The sequence below is a fragment of the Electrona antarctica genome (genome assembly GCF_951216825.1).
Source record: "Electrona antarctica genome assembly, chromosome: 20".
In the NCBI taxonomy this organism is placed as follows: domain Eukaryota; kingdom Metazoa; phylum Chordata; class Actinopteri; order Myctophiformes; family Myctophidae; genus Electrona; species Electrona antarctica.
The window spans coordinates 38,700,445-38,713,380 of record NC_136801.1 but is presented as its reverse complement, the minus strand read 5'-3'; the positions used below and the strand labels follow the sequence as shown (position 1 = coordinate 38,713,380).

At 44.2% G+C, this 12,936-nt stretch overlaps 1 protein-coding gene across 1 annotated transcript in view; it reads left to right on the top strand.

The window, feature by feature from the left end:
* The window catches only part of tgfbr1b (transforming growth factor, beta receptor 1 b), a gene marked incomplete at its 5' end in the record, with an annotated part of 46,501 nt that extends 36,284 nt beyond the window's left edge, over positions 1-10,217 (top strand). Inside the window, 3 exons of the mRNA XM_079489900.1 lie at positions 1,669-1,793; positions 1,973-2,103; positions 9,798-10,217. Coding sequence (XP_079346026.1) covers positions 1,669-1,793; positions 1,973-2,103; positions 9,798-9,923 — 382 coding nt within the window. The 3' untranslated portion in view covers positions 9,924-10,217. The remainder of the gene's footprint in view (positions 1-1,668; positions 1,794-1,972; positions 2,104-9,797) is intronic.
* Between the last annotated feature and the right edge of the window lie 2,719 nt (positions 10,218-12,936).

The window sequence follows — 12,936 nt, the reverse complement described above, 5'->3', positions numbered from 1 at the left end:
AACCATAACCGTAAGCACAGAGCAGGAGATGTTCTCCAACCTTAACCCATTTTGACCTGAGATCAGATTCTAAAAATGTCTTCTACATCCTGACAGTTTTCTGAAAAAGCTATGTTTCTATGTCAGTCGTTCTTCGATTTTTCAAAAATAGCAGACCTACAAGCTCGTAGCGCGCCACTCGGTGGCGCGCTACGAGCTTGTAGATCTGCTATTTTTCAATAGCTAAAGCATAACATAATGCTAACACCAAAAGGGATTGCCGCCCAGAATGTGTTAATCCGATCGTTGTTTCCTGCATGTCGGTCCTATGGTGTGTCAGATAAGCGTGCGCAACCCGAATTGTCTCGTATGACAATTGTGGTCCAATTGTGCATGCAAACACACATGCAGGGGCATGCAGCCTGCACTCTCTCGCACGCACGCACGCACACACGCACGCACGCACGCACGCACTCGCGCACACATACACGTGTGCACACTTACAGATCCACAGTGCGTGCGTGCATGTGTGTGATAGAGACAGAGAGAGAAAGCATTATGCACGATTGCACGGTGATATTGGAAAGACTTATATCTTCTTAATGGACCAGATGGGCTAGCCATTACATTTTAATTGCCCACTCCTTGTTTTAATGATTAAAACAAGGGCTTTGTTTAAACCTGGAAATGCTTATAGCTAAACAAAATATTAGTGGCCTGTGTTTTACCCCGTGAAATAAACATCTATGTTTAACTTCATCACATACGCCTCATATACTGTACAGTAAGCTGCATGCCAGCATATGGTATTAGCTTTTACGTGGTTGTTGTAATCGTATTGTAGAGTTTGTCTGAAAATATGACTGACTTGGCACGGTGGCACAGTTGGTAGTGCTGTCGCCTCACAGCTAGAAGGTTCAGGGTTGGATTCCCGCTGGGGACGTGTTCTCTCCTCCATCAGTGCCCATACCCGAGGTGGAGTTGGCGAAAGGGCCTCTCTGTGTGGAGTTTGCATGTTCTCCCCGTGTCCCCTATAGGGTAGGTACCCTCACAAAAAACATGCAGTAATCCTGGTCTCTAAACTACCTCCTCCTGGCCAGCCGGGGCACCTGACGGATGGGAAAGGAATTGGCCGGACATAGAGGCTATGTCCGGCCGGGGAAACTCCCCCCTGTCAGGTGAAAAGAAGCAGCTTGGAAGTGTAGCGCCCAGGATTACATTAGATAATTGACACTGGGTGAAAAAATGGGTTGCAAAATCGTGGGATAAAATAAAAAATAAAAAATCATAGTCATATATATATATATATATATATATATATATATATATGACTCATCCAGCTCTCGGTCGTTCATACAACTTTTCAAATGAAACGTTATAGTGTTTCTATTCACCCATTTCTACGCAGACGCCAGTTGCTGACTATAGTGACTGCTATAGGGATGAGAGCTGTCTGTGCTTACTATAAATAAACACACAGTACAAAACCAATGTTGTGCTGTTGATGTGTTCAGGTACATGGCTCCAGAGGTAATATACTGTCTGTCTGTGTTTTCAGGTACATGGCTCCAGAGGTAATATAATGTCTGTTTGTGTTTTCAGGTACATGGCTCCAGAGGTAATATAATGTCTGTTTGTGTTTTCAGGTACATGGCTCTAGAGGTAATGTGTGTTTGTGTGTGTTTTCAGGTACATGGCCCCAGAGGTGCTCGATGACTCCATTAACATGAAGCACTTTGAGTCCTTCAAGAGGGCAGACATCTACGCTATGGGGCTGGTCTTCTGGGAGATCGCCAGCCGCTGCTCTATGGGAGGTAAAGAGAGAATGCATGGATGAACTGCTTGCTTAGGAATCACTGCTAGTGTGTGACGGGCTCCATTTCATACCGTTTCACAAATCACACATTAGGACGTTGGTCATAATATAATACAAACATTTTCGTTCGTGAGATTTGACTTTGCTTTCATCCGTGCGTGTGTGCATTGCTGCCAGGCATCCACGAGGACTACCAGCTGCCCTACCATGACCTGGTGCAGTCTGACCCGTCTGTGGAGGAGATGAGGAAAGTGGTGTGTGAGCAGAAACTACGGCCCAACATCCCCAACCGCTGGCAGAGCTGTGAGGTAAGAAACTACTGTTGAACTACTGCTAAACTACTGGCTACCGGACGGTTAGCTCAACCGTCTGGGTACTAGAGGCTGCTGAGCCAGCCTGACGGTTAGCTCAACCGTCTGGGCACTATAGGCTGCTGAGCCTGCCCTGACGGCGTGCCATGGTTTCGACCTGCCTTTTAGCTCTACTGGATCTCTTCTCCACTACTCCCTTCCTAACATTTTAGTCTATAGTTTTGACCTTAGTAAGGGCATTTTATCAGGTATTTGACCAATCTGGGAACTAAATCGTTACCAAGAAAAATCTTCACCAATGTGTTTCTAAAGGTGTCTAATAACATAATACTAAAAGTTTGAAATTCAACTCCTGTGGGAAATTGAGTTTATTAGCATAATATGTGACCATACCCTTAACATCCTATATAAGGCAAAAAAGTCCAAATTTCATCATTCTTTAAGTAGCATGTGACATATGTAACTAGGGGGTTTTCATGATTCTGAATCCATTCCAAGCATTCGTTTTGCACAAAAAACACTCCTTGGGCTAAATTAGGCCATATCCACTTGACCAAATGTGCTGACCTCATCACGTTTGTGAGGCCGTTTGCTACTTAAAGAATGATGAAATTCTGACTTTTTTGCCTTATATAGGATTTTATGGGTATGGTCACATATTATGCTAATAACTCAATTTCCCACGGGAGTTGAATTTCAAACTTTTAGTACAAGTTATTAGACACCTTTAGAAACACATTGGTGAAGAAATGTCTTGGTAACGATTTAGTTCCCAGATTTTCATAGATTTCTCTTACTACCTGTTCCACAGTGACAAAAGGTAGTCGGCGGACACTTTTCATCGTAGACTTTAGTCATATTATTACAATGCACTCCCTTGCACACACACACACACGCACACACACACACACACACACATGCCCACGTTCTCAGGTTTCAACTTAACGCTAACCGCAGCAACTACAGTCAAACGCACACAGGATCCCGTTTTTATTGCTGTGTGTGCACGCGCTTCTTGCGCGTGCGTGCGTGCGTGCGTGCGTGCGTGCGTGTGTGCGTGCAGTGCAATGCAATGCAATAGTACCGCAGGCAGTACTATTGAATTAGAGGTAATCCATCATTGTATAAAGGGTGAAATCCGAGCTGACAGCCACGGCTGGCTCTTTGAAAGAACCTCACCGCTGTGGGTTCATAATGGCAAATAATGAAGCGCAGATTGTTTGTAACTGTGTTGTGTTACTTAACGCTAACGGTAATGAAGGACTGAGTTCCTTCTCTCCGGTGGGTTGAGGAAGTGAGAGCCATTATGAGCTTGGGTATTAGATGCTGCTCGTCTGCACAAACGAGCACTCAACTCATCAACTGCTAATATGTATTTATTATATGTAATTGGCCCATCGCTAAGTCCCTCCCCAACCCCGTCCTTGTCCAATAGGCACATATAAGCAAGAGAGGAGACTTGGGCAAGCTGCCCTTCTCACCCATTGAGATGCATGTTTAAAAGACGGGTTGATTCTGATTGGCTGGTTACCGTCACGTGACCGTTGTAAATTTCACCGATAACCCACACCTCCACACAATCACTTTATATCATTCCCAGCTGATTCCGCTGTATCTGTAGCTGTACTGGGGAAGGGGAGCGCTTGATTGCCTTACAAACCCATGCCGTGCGGGCGTCTATAAGCACCGCCCGGCTCATATGACTGTGAATGTGTGGCTCCAGGCAGCCCCGTAAAGACATCAAGCGCTATTCTCCCGTCACATAGCCTATACTTGCCGAGCAAAACAAGGAAGTGATGTGGCTCGCTCTGGTGGGCGCAAAGCGTAGCTACTTTTGTGAATTTAATAGTTTTATTAGGTTAATATTGCTATATGTTTGTAACCGTTTTAGAAAAGCAATAAGCCACTTGAGGCCCCAGCTTACCGGGTATTTTACAATGGCTGGGAGGGTAGAAGAATTACAGAATGTTAGAGGGAGAACTAGTATGCAACTCAATCAACTTTAACGTCCGATATGGAGTTTATATAATGCACGGTAAGACTACGGTGATTAGTATTATTGCCATCACCTGGGTTGGTCAGCAGTTCAACAACACAGCCATGCAAAAATAACACTGACAGCTATGAGGTGGCGAGAGCTTGCCCTGCATGCATAGCAACAGTTGCTATCTGGATTGGTATTGGACAGTCGCTTTTTTGGGGTGGGATTTAGCGAAGGTCTAATTGGACATTTGAAAAATATGTTGCGCCAGGGACGCCCATACAAGATTTGTTGTTAAAATGCTTTCAACGTTATTATTTAAAAAAAATCCAACATTTTGTGAAAAATGCATCGTTATCGTCTTTTCGTTTCTAGTGCATTATTCATGTGCATCGTGTTTGGCCACGTAATCAATTTTAGCATTTAGTAAATCCAGCGGCTGAGTTTAAACTCTTGCACTGCTTGGAAAACATAATATCCATCAGAATAATCGGATGGATATTAGTGATGATAACAATCACACAACCAGTTTTGCAGCCTTTTAATTAGCCTGATGAATCACTCAGGATTCTCCTCTTTCACTCTCGTTTCCCAAACGTTTGTTGATTAACTCGGCCTACACCCTTAGAGGCATCAATATATCCAATTAGATGGAGATTTGTCTACAAATGGCTACACGGTCTCGGGGAGCATGAACCGATCTTATCTGAAGAGAATGAAAAATTAATCAGGCCAGAGGGAAACTCAACTTCCATCAGCGTTTATCAACTCTGTGGTAACTCTATAAGCAGCGGACTTTCTGAGTTACTGCGCATTTACTGACTTTCTGAGTTACTGCGCATTTACTGACTTTCTGAGTTACTGCGCATTTACTGACTTTCTGAGTTACTGTGCAGTTACTGACTTTCTGAGTTACTGCGCATTTACTGACTTTCTGAGTTACTGTGCAGTTACTGCCCATGGGCTCTGAGTTACTGTGCATGCGCAGCCATGGGCTCTGAGTTACTGCGCATGCGCAGCCATGGGCTCTGAGTTACTGCGCATGCGCAGCCATGGGCTCTGAGTTACTGTGCATGCGTCAGCCATGGGCTCTGAGTTACTGTGCATGCGTCAGCCATGGGCTCTGAGTTACTGTGCATGCGTCAGCCATGGGCTCTGAGTTACTGTGCATGCGTCAGCCATGGGCTCTGAGTTACTGTGCATGCGCAGCCATGGGCTCTGAGTTACTGTGCATGCGTCAGCCATGGGCTCTGAGTTACTGTGCATGCGCAGCCATGGGCTCTGAGTTACTGTGCATGCGCAGCCATGGGCTCTGAGTTACTGTGCATGCGCAGCCATGGGCTCTGAGTTACTGTGCATGCGTCAGCCATGGGCTCTGAGTCACTGCGCATGCGCAGCCATGGGCTCTGAGTCACTGCGCATGCGCAGCCATGGGCTCTGAGTTACTGTGCATGCACAGCCATGGGCTCTGAGTTACTGTGCATGCGTCAGCCATGGGCTCTGAGTTACTGTGCATGCGCAGCCATGGGCTCTGAGTTACTGTGCATGCACAGCCATGGGCTCTGAGTTACTGTGCATGCACAGCCATGGGCTCTGAGTTACTGTGCATGCACAGCCATGGGCTCTGAGTTACTGTGCATGCGTCAGCCATGGGCTCTGAGTTACTGTGCATGCACAGCCATGGGCTCTGAGTTACTGTGCATGCGTCAGCCATGGGCTCTGAGTTACTGTGCATGCACAGCCATGGGCTCTGAGTTACTGTGCATGCGTCAGCCATGGGCTCTGAGTTACTGCGCATGCACAGCCATGGGCTCTTGGGGCCCTATTTTCGTCAGTGCTAGACCCCTTATTCCTAAACTTCTTTCAGAACGTTTTTAACTCAAATCTTTGCTTCTACAACATATTTTCAGATGGGGGTTAGCGGCTAAATACATATACTTTTGGGGGTGCTTGACATAAATGTTTGAGAACGACTGACACATAGACACATGAGGTTTTTCAGAAAACTGTCAGGATTTAGAAGGCATTTGTAGAATCGTCAGGTCTAAATGGGTTAACCTGAAGAATACCCAGTAGTCCCAAAAAACCCCAGAGTGGAGAAGAGGGGCTGAATCAATAAAGCTGCTCTGTGGTCCCTGATGCCTCCTGTTTGGCTGCGTTCGATGTCAGAGAATATCCTCTGTTCCAGACAGTAAACGCATTGAGTGCTCGTCAGAAGGTGGACTGAAGTGTTGTTTTTGGCAGCAAATTTTTAGTTTGAGTCATAGTCTCTTTTTTTAGTTTTCATTTAGTTTTAGTCACATTTTAGTCACCTGAAATGTTTTGGTGTTAGTCTAGTTTTAAATATCATAAGATTTCAGTCGAATAAATCTACGGTTGATTTAGTCGAGCAAAATGGGTTTTGGCGGGCCTTGATTGCTGAAAATGGCCGATCTACAAGCTCACAACGCGTCGCAGCAGATCGTCTATTTTCAGCATGCTACCAAGTGTAAAATGACTTATACTGGATCTCTTGTCCACTAGTCCCTTCCTAACATTTTAGTCTAGTTTTTATTTGTCGACGAAATTGTCAGTATATTTAGTCTTAGTTTTAGTCATCATAGCTTAGTTTTCATTTAGTTTCCATTTAGTCTTCGTCAGTGGAAAAAGGTAGTCGACGAACATCTTTCGTCTTCGTTTTAGTCGACGAAATCAACACTGGCGGACTGGCTCAACTCCTTCCTTTAGGTGATTTCTCTCTGGCAGCCTTTTGGGTTCTGACCCATCAAGTCAAAGCCTCCCATAAAGTCAATAGGTCTGATCCTGGCCAAGCAGAATCCCTGATCTGAGGGTTTGTAAGCCAAGGACCTCTCGTCGGATTAGATTTTCCGTCCTTTCTTGTGATAATTTGCACAGGGCTTTTCTCCCGTGTTAACTCTCAGACAGAGAATCTGCACTCTGTCTCCTCTCTTAACACTACAACTCTCACACGGTGCTTAATTGGTTCTTTTCATTTTGGACCTTCAAAGTGTACGACATTTTATTCTTTTTCATCTATGGCCTTTTTATTGGACAGCATCAGCAGACGAGGGTAATGGAAAATAAAAAAACAAAAAGTCACAAGTGTAGTTTAACAATATTTTATAGGCATAATGTTCAACCCAGTAGATTTTTGAGTGGTGCAACCACTCCAAGGAACAGCAATGTCCCTATGTCCACGTGCCTGTCCCTATGTTTAGAATACCAGTAGGTGCAAAAGTGGTGCTGTTGTGCTAGAAACAGAGAGAGAGAGAGATAGTGTTCCACTTTTTCCTGAGAGAGAGAGAGAGAGAGAGGTCTGCTAAATGCTAATTCCCCCAGTAACTCATTTCTCGACCCTTTCGGATCCGGGCCGGCACCCTGGGCACGGTCCTGTGGGTCTGGACACACTTAGTTGCACCACTCAGTTCACACGGGTGTAATTTGTTTTATTCATACAAGTAAGTTGGTGCTGCCTGCTGGTGGACAGCGAGTGAGAACCGGGACACTGGCTGCCTGCGGGTTGAGAACGTGTTGTTTTCGTCGACTAAAACTATGACGAAAAAATTTCGTCGTTTTTCACGGACGAAAACTAAATGATGACTAAAACTAAGACTAAATATACTGTTGATTTTGTCAACAAATAAAAACTAGACTAAAATGTTAGGAAGGGACTAGTGGGCAATAGATCCAGTAGAAGTCATTTTACACTCTACAGATCTACTCTACTCTACAGCTCACAACGCGTCGCGCTGCGATGCGTTGTGAGCTTGTAGATCGGCTATTTTCAGCCAAAATACATTTTAGTGACTAAATCAACTGTAGATTGTCCTTGTGAGGAAAACTATTAGCCACGGCATCTCGTCTTAGTCTTAGTCCTAGTCCACCAGACCACCACCATGCAGCAGCATTTGAACTGTCTGCGCTGCACTCGGCCAAACAACTCACACGCTAATCTAAACAGGCTGAACAGACACGCTATCGCTATGCTATTTTGTTGGAGAGTGAGAGACAACAAACCCCCAAATGACCCAGTAGTGCATTGCGACGTAAACAAAGTTGTATAGGCTACTGCAGCTTCTAATGAAAAATGCGACCCCTGCTGGTCAAATAAAGGCACTATAAAATGTCACCCATATGAACCGGGGTGAAAATGTAGGTGGAAACCTACATTTTTAAAACCAATGTTTTAAAAAAACAATGTTTTAAATACTTCTGTAAGCAGCACATGCGTTTTTGCAGGAATTAAAGGACTTTGGCATAGCAGATCTGCTACTTTGGATGCTTCTCGTGTGACGCTGTACTGTAGTGTGATTAATTTCCTAACAAAGATGATAGCTTTCATCGCTCTCCGACAGCGGCCATGTATAATTACAATTACAATTCATTCAGCAGTAGGCAGGAAGGACGTCCTTCACTGACGCGCGCACGCACACACACACACACACACACACACACACACACACACACACACACACACACACACTTTACCACACAGATGAATGTACCGTCTAGCCTGGACCCGCTTAACCTGTATGTCTGTCGGGAGAGCTATCATTACTGTGTGTGTGTGTGTGTGTGTGTGTGTGTGTGTGTGTGTGTGTGTGCGTGTGCGCGTGCGTGTGCACGTGCTTGTGCGCGTGCGTGTGTGTGTGGAAACCAGACCTCACGTGTCTTGAAGAATGTAATGGGATAGTATCAGCATGGTTTGAGAGCCACCGCCAGACAATCATACACACCCACACACACACACGCGCACGCATGCACGCACGCACTTGCTGTATACACGTAGCTGTTGCTGTTTGTGTGGTTTTTCCACTGACTCAGATGCAGTGTGTCTCTGTTCTGTTCTGTTGTTGAATATACATGCTGTAGATTTAAACTTTGCCCCAGACCGGCAAAGATGGAAACTGATTATCCAGCACAAGGCTTTATTTAAAAAAAGAAAATAGTCTCGTTCACCGACCGTTATATAATTCTAAAAGATTTTATATGTTTTTATATTATTTTATAATATTTACAGACCTGAGGCCGATTCTAAAATATCTTAACAGTTTTCGGAGAAAAAGAAAAAAAAGAATGAAATACTTATTGTAAAAGTATGTCGTTTCTGGGACCCAGACGCTTCGCGCCACGTTGTGAGCTTGTAGATCTGATATTTTCACTAAGTTTGGGTCTTCTGATTTAGGTCATGGACTATAAAAGAAAATTGGGAACTACCGCAGGGTAAAATAATAGTTTTTGGACATACATAACCCATTCTGGACGGGAACCCCTTTTGGTGTTTTAACTAAGCATTATGTTATGCTTTAAGCTATTGAAAAATAGCAGATCTACAAGCCCATAGCGCGCCACCGAGTAGCACTCTACGAGCTTGTAGATCTGCTATTTTTGAAAAATCGTGAAAATGCGGCAACAAATCTTTGAATATATACTCTTTCAGAAGACTTTTTTTTAACCCATTTTGGGCGGGAACCCCTTTTGGTGTTAGCATTATGTTATGCTTTAGCTATTGAAAAATAGCAGATCTACAAGCTATGAGCTTGTAGGTCTGCTAAATTTGAAAAATCGAAGAACGACTGACATAGAAACATAGCTTTTTCAGAAAACTGTCAGGATGTAGAAGACATTTTTAGAATCTGATCTCAGGTCAAAATGGGATAATTTAGAAACTCTCTCTCTCTCTCTCTCTCTCTCTCTCTCTCTCCCCCAGGCGCTGCGGGTGATGGCTAAGATCATGCGGGAGTGTTGGTACGCCAACGGGGCCGCCCGCCTCACGGCTCTACGCATCAAGAAGACACTGTCTCAGCTCAGCCAACAGGAGGGCATCAAGATGTAGACGCACACGCACACACACACACGCACATACACACCAACCCCGCCATTATCATCATTATATTATTCATATTATTATTGTTATTATAAACAATATTGCCTTGATTATGGTTGATTGGTCTCCTTCCACCTCCTCGTTTGAGGCAGGTGAGGGAGGCGGAGAAAGAATCCCTTTTACCCCCAGTTCTCTCTTTTCCTTTTAGTTTTTTGCTCTTTTCTTTCTCGCGTTTTCTTTCTTTTATTGTTGTCGATGATCGACAAGTTGGATCGTCGTCGCTGAGAGACTCTCGCAGGTGGAACCCGGATTGCGTATTGCGTGTCGGAAAAAAACACCCTTGTCATGTGTGTGTGTGACACACACACACACACACACGGAAGTGAGGGGGGGGGGGGGGTACGGATAAATGGACAGAAGGACGGACGGAACCGAGACATGGATATGGACGGACGGATTAAATAGATGGATGATGCAGTGGTTCTGGAACATTTTTTCATTTCAAAACCACTGCTTCATTTTATTTGTATTATTTTGTATTTTTGTATTTTTTTTTTTAGGGGGGGGGGTGTTTTTAGCAGTCTTTTTCTTTGCAAGACAAAAAACAACAACCTGGACTCGTCGACCTCATTCATTCTCAGTGGAAACATATCCATGCTGCGACACACACACACACACACACGCACACACACACACACACACACACACACACACACACACACACACACACACACACACACACACACACACAGTATGCAATACGTTTCAAAGTGGTCTATTTTTCTACGCTCTGCCTCTTCTTCTGCTCTCATGAAAACTACAACAAACTACCACCTCGTCTGCTCTCATGAAACTACAACAACAAACTACCACCACCACCGCCGCCGCCACAACGACAACAGCAACAATCAACCACCATGCCTTTCAAGCCAGGTTACCTTAAAAGTGCCACTTTCTTTTAACCACTTACAGCTGGGCCTATATATGTCTATTCTCTGTTTTGGGACGACATCGTTCCAATGGAAATTTCAAAAAAAGACTTTTTTTGAAATCTTCCAACGAAAATGGAAAATTAGGGCTTAAGTGGTTAGAACAAAACACCAAAACACAACCTTTGTTCCTCCTCATGTCCGCTGGTGTGTGCGTGCGTGGGTGTGCGTGCGTGTGTGCGTCCGAAACAGTGTTTTTTCTTTTAATTCTATGCAACAATTACTACATGAATTCTTCAGATGTAGCGAATCGATATTTGGTAGTTGATAGACGATAGAATTGTTAGATTTTTTTTTTATATATATATTGGCGCTCGAGCAAGCGGTCAAAAAATAGATAATGATTTGTGATTTATTTTCACTGCTACATTTTATTACTGGAGCTATAATTATGATTCCCTATCGGATATTTTTCATCACTTTTATCAAGTGTTTTATCACTTGATAAAAGTGATGAAAAATATATTGATACATTGACTGATCATGTTCTAATCTAACCAATTTACGACTGAGGTTGATTCTAAAAATGTTTTCTGCAAAACCCATGTTTCTATGTCAATCAAGGACCTCCAAAAATATATGTAATTGGCTGCCGACCCCCATCTGAAAATATGCGGTTCCACATTTTCACTATTTTTCAAAAAATAGCAGATCTGCTATTTTTCAATAGCTAAAGTATAACATAATGCTTAAAACACCAAAAGGGGTTAACACAGGTCATGGCAAACGCTAAGCTTATGTATGTTTGCAAAACAGGTGTTTCACGTGATTGGGAAACCGATAAGCAGAACCAAAATGGTATTATTTTGTGTGTATACCCCACACTTTGATTCGGTTCTTCTAACTTTAAGCGACCAACGCTGCAATGTAGAAATACTGTGTTACAAAGTAAAAGTATTGGAAATTAAAATGTACCTTTTGTAAAAGTATTGCTATCAAAATGCACTTAAAAGTACCAAAATAAGTAGAAAGTACTTAATGTTTTCTTAATGTTTAAAATTATTTAGAAAATACTTTCAAATGGCCTAAATGTGTATAGGGTTGAAGTGGTTAATGCATGTTTTGTAATAACAATCAAAATCTACAAAGTAACTAGTAACTAAAGTTTTAACAGAATTGTAAAAGTACAATATGTAGTGGAGTAAAACAGTGAAGTAAAACAGGTACCTCAAAAATTGTACTAAAGTACAGTACTTGAGTACATGTACTTTAAGATACTTTATGGTGCTCGGGAGGGATGGACACGCCACCACGTCACGCCACGTCACGTCACACCGGCCGACTCACTGGTGCCATTACCCGTTCCCCCCCCCCCCCCCCCCCCCACCCCCCGTTCACCCATCAGCTCATCCATCCAACTATATATGGGATGTCTCTCTGTCTCTGTCATCTCTCCCGGCGAGCATGGAATCTTCGGGTTGGACTAAAAGGGTCGCCCTGTGATTGAGGCCAGTGCACTTGTGCAAGGATGCACAAGGAAAACTTAACATTGTTTTACTATTCTGTCCATATCGAGGCCCCAACTCGACCGGGGCTGAGTCGGCTAAGCGAACTTCGCAGCGGGTCGACACAGCAACTCGCTTGCTTTAGCTCGCTCTGTTCGCAGCGGTCGACACGGCAACTCACTTGCTTTAGCTCGCTCTGTTCGCAGCGGTCGACACGGCAACTCACTTGCTTTAGCTCGCTCTGTTCGCAGCGGTCGAAACGGCAACTCACTTGCTTTAGCTCGCTCTGTTCGCAGCGGTCGACACGGCAACTCACTTGCTTTAGCTCGCTCTGTTCGCAGCGGTCGACACGGCAACTCACTTGCTTTAGCTCGTTCTGTGGTGTCTCAAGTTGGCTTGAGACGGCGGGCCTCCACCGCAGTCTGAACCCGTACTTTATCCCCTACTACTAGTAGCAGGAGGAGGGCGTGACCATTTACTCAAGCCTGAAGAGGATTCCCTGCTCGCGTCTCTCCCCCCGCCATGCTCCGCTGACGGAGACAGAGATGCATCCTGGGTTGGCTGCGTGGAAGGAGAGCTCTCTGGAGT